The 6,000-nt window shown below is 37.3% G+C and overlaps 1 protein-coding gene across 1 annotated transcript in view; it reads right to left on the reverse strand.

Annotated features, from left to right (window-relative positions):
• The window catches only part of NAV3 (neuron navigator 3), a 144,550-nt gene extending 138,922 nt beyond the window's left edge, over window positions 1–5,628 (reverse strand). Inside the window, exons 1-2 of the mRNA XM_063309338.1 lie at window positions 5,488–5,628; window positions 2,534–2,606 (exon numbers count right to left, since the gene is read on the reverse strand). Coding sequence (XP_063165408.1) covers window positions 2,534–2,606; window positions 5,488–5,628 — 214 coding nt within the window. The remainder of the gene's footprint in view (window positions 1–2,533; window positions 2,607–5,487) is intronic.
• Window positions 5,629–6,000: the final 372 nt, after the last annotated feature.

Consider the following 6,000-nt stretch of genomic DNA (forward strand, 5'->3'; position numbering starts at 1 on the left):
GGATTTCATAATGATCATACATTTAACTTTTGTAAAGTTCTTACTGTGTAATAGCTCAAAATTTATCTACCATAACTCTATTCAAAAACATTTCATAAATAGCACATAATCATTATTCAAAATGAAACAAATTTTGTATATTTTCAGTGTGATGATTATTTACATTTGTTGACATTGGCTGATCATTTCATTATCTTGATATTAAACTGGTATTGTGCCTTGCCTCATTCATGCAATAGTAAATTCTGTTGGACCATATCTCTATACTGGGCTGTTGCTGTAGACAATCCAGAAGCATCCAGAAGTATCCCCAGTCCATTCAGGCATTGTATCATGCTGGTTAAATGTGTGCTTCCAAGCCCAAATCCAAGTGCTGCTTATAACTTTTGAAGTTATTGGAGACTAAGTTAAGAATTGCCTTCATCTGAACCAATCTCCCCATAATTTAAGAATTGCAAGAGAGAGAGATTTAACTATACAACAGAGAAAAATTTTCATGTTGGAACCAGTAAGAATCCAATCTCATACTTAGTACATACACAATTATACATACAGAAGCTCACGGGAGTAGTAGCTAAATTGTGGCTGATGTTTATCTCAGTTACTAGTTTTGAAATCATTAACTAACTATGATTTTCAATATCCCACTGTTAATTCCTGCTCTCTAGGGTTTACCATTGGAGCCAACTGCCTCACCATGTCTAATGATAGGACCAGAACTCCCTATATTCTTATTCATTATTATATTGGTATAATAATTGTTTTTCCTTATGTTTATTTAGTAATGTTACTTGCTCTCATCCTGCCAGAGTTCTTAATCAGACTGACAGTTTTATAGAAAAGCATAATAAATAAATGTCAAATTGAACAAGACCTAGATTTAATTAAATCATTGATTCTCTGTCATAAATATGCACACTCAGCTCTGGCTTTTCTATCCAGAAAATGTTGTTGATTCACCTGAAATTATCTCAGTTGATACATGTGAGAATTCCATCCTAGCTTTTCAGAAGAAAATTAAATTAAATTAAAATGCTTCTTATGCTTAATCACACCTTCCTTGCTATTAAATAAAAGAAGAGAGAATAAAAATCTGTAAGGCATTTTTCCCCATTTCCTGAATATGAACTGTAATTTGTTTTTTTACTTCTCTGATAAAAAGTCTTATGATACATGTAAATATGCAGGTGTATGCATATTTAACTGAAATTTAAAATCATTAAAATATATACAAATATATTACTATTTTCTTGATAACAGGTTTAAAAGGAAATGTATATTGATATTGTGCATCTGAAACAGAGAAATACATGATCAACAACTTTCAAGTTTTATAAAATATTTGAGTAATACATCAAAATACTTCCACCTGATTTCTTACTGGCCTGTTATTGCAATCCAGGGTGCCCTGATCAATGGACTTGATATAATTGAAACTTATCTATATTATAAGACTAAAAATAACTGTGAGAATATCTTAAGAACTGTTTTTAAGAAGAATAGGTAAAGCATCACCTTTCAGAATCACAAAGAAGGCTAAACTGAGTGTTCCGAATAGAACTACTATCAATATTCTGCAAGGAAATAAAAAATTGACACTGTATCTTTTTTAAAAAACACAAATTATACTATGTTATGATACTTCTTTTTTTTAAATCAAGAATTGATTTATTTCAGGTTTCTCAAGAAATGGACAGTAGCATTTGAATGAGCCTGAAATCTGTGACAAAGTCATGTAAAACAGAAACTATAATTCAAAAATGGTCATTGAGTATTCTAATGAAATAATTTCTGACATCAGATCAGTCAGATATTAACCCTGAAGCTAAAATACCAGGAACTGTTAAATCCAACATATAGTAGTTACCACTTAACAGTAATAAGAAACCTTGAACACTATGTTAATTTAATTATTTGAAAATACACAGGATAATGTAATAAATATTTACAAATAGCGGGCAATTCTTCCACACAAACGTATTGCTTAATTTTTTTGTAATTCTAATTTGCCCTGTGACTTCAAATAATATGTGATACAAAAAATAACAAACTTAAACTGTCAAAAGTTCTAAAGCATGTGATTAACATTACATGTATAACATTAACGCATATCATTGTTAACATAATCCATGAATGCCATACAGTTATTAGATGAGTGACTTTAAAATGGGAGTTGCTGTTGAATTTATAGGCTTATTGACTGTGCTAAATATCAGTGATTTGCACAATGTGATACTGTATCATACTCATGCTATGTTCAGTGATGTACTTGGAAAGTAAGCCATATATCTCTTTTGAAATATAGGTAAGGGATTAAATGGACAAAATATACCCAAGGATAAATCAATAATTTAATTTGGACTTGGCTTCCAAATGAAACGTTCATTTTCTTATATAGATACAACTGATTCCAAGAAAATAAAGTAGGTAATTCATAATAAATATCTTTCTCAAGATGACATGTTGAAAACAGGGTTCATGAACTTTTCAGACAGATATTTTATTTTCTCTGTTGGTAGTGTGGTTCTCTTACCTTCAGCAGAAAGACCTTGGACGTTCACTCCTCTGGCTGCCAGAAAGCTGAGGCAGACATCAACATTCTCAATCTGCAAAATGAACATGAAATAGCAAAGCAGTTAAAGGCGATTTTACAAGATGAACTTGCTTGCAGCAAATAGGCATGGGGGAAAAAACCCAAAATGAATAGTTTACATTCATCACATACTCCAGTTCTTTAGCAAAGTTAACAAGAATGATTACTGCTAATTAGGCAGCTGCTATAAAAGCTTTCATTGTCTGTTTTGGTGCCTAAAAACAATTCATAAAGGGTTGATCCAGAATGGCATGCTAACAAATCACCAAGCCACCTACATACCAGAAAACTGGATTTTGAACACTCAGATAAACAACAATGAAAGTTTCCATACAAACTTGAATACTGTGGTATGTCCTAAATTGTGGGGGACTGACTGCTTCAATGAAAACACATAAACAGAGCAAATAATTATGTGTGTGTGTGTGCACGCACATGTGTGTGCCTGGAATGAGGTGTGATTTTGTAAATAAACTCATTTTTTAAACTTTGCATGAAAGAGGTCTTTTCAAATTCACCTTAGAGTCAGAATCTGTAAGCAAGTTTAATTAACTACTATGGTAAAATTTGAGATTTTTTGTTTTAAATTACTAATGTCATGTATTTATTTATTTATTTATTTATTTATTTATTTATTTAGATCAATTTATAAAGCCAGCCAATTCACATGCAAATCAGAGTAGTATACACAACTAAAAACAACATATAACAACAATCACAACCATTACAAATAATAAAGCATATCACTTTTGAGGCAATTTTATCCAGCCAAAAACAATCCATGAGGAACCATCAAGACAGACAGTCACAAAATCTTCTAACCCATTATCTGGGAAGGAAGCCACATCTTTAGAGTCTTCCATAGGCACAAAGGGTCAGGACCATCCAAATCTCAGAGGAAATGCTGTTCCATAGAGCAACAGAGAAAGTGTGTGTCCTGGGACCCACTGCTTAAGTGTTGGGACCCAGGCCATGCTCACTTTGTCCAGTCTTATTGGAGTGGACAGGCAGTCCTACAAATTGCCTGTCCCTGGCATGAAGGGCATTATAAATCACCTTCAGTTGACCTAGAAGCATGCTGGTAACCAGTACGGCTCACAAAATAAAGGTGTTATATAAGCATACTGAAGCATTCTCATAATTATTTGTGTTGCTGCAGTTTGGACCAGCTGTAGCTTGCAAGTAGTCTTCAGGGGCAGCTTTATATAAACTGTGTTGTAGTAATCCAGATGAAATGTGACAAAGGTGTATTGAAGACCACTAAGATCAAGGAGGGTCAGGATGGATGGTTTCTCTGAAAACCAAGGGACCCTCTGGGAAACATGTGAGAGAGAGACCACACAGTGATCATTCCAAGAGGTGACTGAGGCCTCAGTTGAACCAGATCCTCAGGAACTTCCCCAAGTACCCTCTGCAGAGTTTACACTCAGGGCAGCAGCCATCTTGTCTAACTCATGTGGGGTCATCAGGACCACAAAGAAGTTGATTATTGGCTGCCTGTTTCAACTGTGTATAGGAGTTGACAAACTGGAGATTAGGACAGTTGGGTTTTTGATCTGAAGTTTGATTTAAAGGACAGAGGATGCTTTTTCTTACAGAATCGATTCAACTGAGTTAAAGGATATTTTCCTTCACCTGGATGTGAAAAGGAGGGAGGGTAGAAGTAATCTCTCATATCCTTCCAGTCTGTAGCTGGAGCTGAGAGCGAGGTTTTCATATCTAGTTTAGTCCCACTGAGAGCAGAGTCAGAACTGTGTATGATGTGAGTAGTCTGGCATGTATGGTAGGAGGAAAAGCTGCCCTGGATCTGAAGCATCATTGAATGACTGAGCAAAAGTGAGTTAAGGGCTATGCTGTGCTAGCTAGGAGAGAGATGGAAGATTTCAGGGCAGGATTAATCTGGTCAGGGGATGGGACAGGCAGTAACATCTTGGTAGCAATGGGCATAGGGAGATATAGTATGGTAGAAAACAGGACGGAGATGCTTCCATGAACAGAGTGCCGTGTACTGATTGTGCTCTCTAGCCCCCTGGCCTCAACCCCAATGCCTGGTCATCAGATCCTCAGTGACCCTGAGCTCAGGCTTTTGCTGCTTAATGCCAAGTTGGCCTGTAGTAAGTTGCCCTTCATCCATGATCTTATCATGACATATATAACTGAGACCTAAATGGGCACAGAGGGGCCAATACTCCTCTTGGAAATGTACCTACCTGCATTTTCAGTATGACATCAGTGATGACCCCAGGATATAAGTGGGGGAGTGGCTATTCACATCAGAGAGACTCTTGCAACTTTCAGAAGCAATGTCTGCAGATAACTGGACATGAGATCCTATTTATTAAATAGGGAAAAATGGGATTGCTGCTACTGTATCAACCTCCCTGAGGAAAATAACTTGAGTTCTTGGTGCTCTCTGAATTTGGTATTATCTGATAATGATATTACCTAGCTGGTGTCCTGCTTCAGGTTTCAATCACACACACTCAAACATGATTGCTATGGAGATTAGGACTTTACTTCAAGGCTGAAGAGATAAGCAGTGAACAAAGAATGTAAACAAAACAGGAGCTTGCCTGAAGAGTTTGTTTTTAATAGGAGCATGCAGAAGAATTGTCCTAATCCAATCTAGGGTTCCAAGAGCCAGGTCAGGGTTGTCAGTGAGTCCAGAAGTCAGAGGTTCACAAGTAGAATCCACACATGAGTGTCACGCAAGAGCCAGAGATCAGATGTTGTTTCCAGCAAAGGGAGCATGGGTCAGAGCTGCCACTTAAATCAGGCTGCAGCCAGCAATCACTAATTAAGATATTTACTCCCTTGCTTAGCAAGAAGCCTCATAGACCTACATTGCTCTTCTCTTCACTCTACTTGCTGGGAGTAGGGCTAGGTGGCCTGACATCATCAACATCATCTGACTCCTGCAGGTGTCCAGGTAGTGCCTGTGTTTGATCAGCCTCATGTGATTCTTGGCTAACATTCCACAGGTTCAGCTGGAACAGTTTCTTCAATTCTGAATCTGAATCCTGAGCCTGGGTCATGACACGATCCCCCTCCCTAGAGCCCCCTCCACCCACCATTGGAAGTTTAGGCTTTTGGGTGTATTATTGATGAAATCAATGTACCAGACATGGTGCATGGCCTTGAAAGTCCAAAATAGGTGCCACCTCATACTCAGGCTCACTGTCTAACATGACATGGGGGGGGGGGGCAGGACATTGGAACAATGGCTGGAGCATTAAGAACCAAAAACAATCTATGGAAGACTGGGTGTACTTTGATGCATGCAGTTAGCTTGATGTGATAAACCATGGTTTAATCACTGCTTCAATGGGAAAAAGACCAAGGAACCAGTGGTCTAGGTTTTAGATGGGTGCTGGGTAGCCAGATACCGGGTGGAAATCTACACCAAG

Source organism: Candoia aspera, chromosome 7, assembly GCF_035149785.1.
Source record: "Candoia aspera isolate rCanAsp1 chromosome 7, rCanAsp1.hap2, whole genome shotgun sequence".
Lineage (NCBI taxonomy): Eukaryota > Metazoa > Chordata > Lepidosauria > Squamata > Boidae > Candoia > Candoia aspera.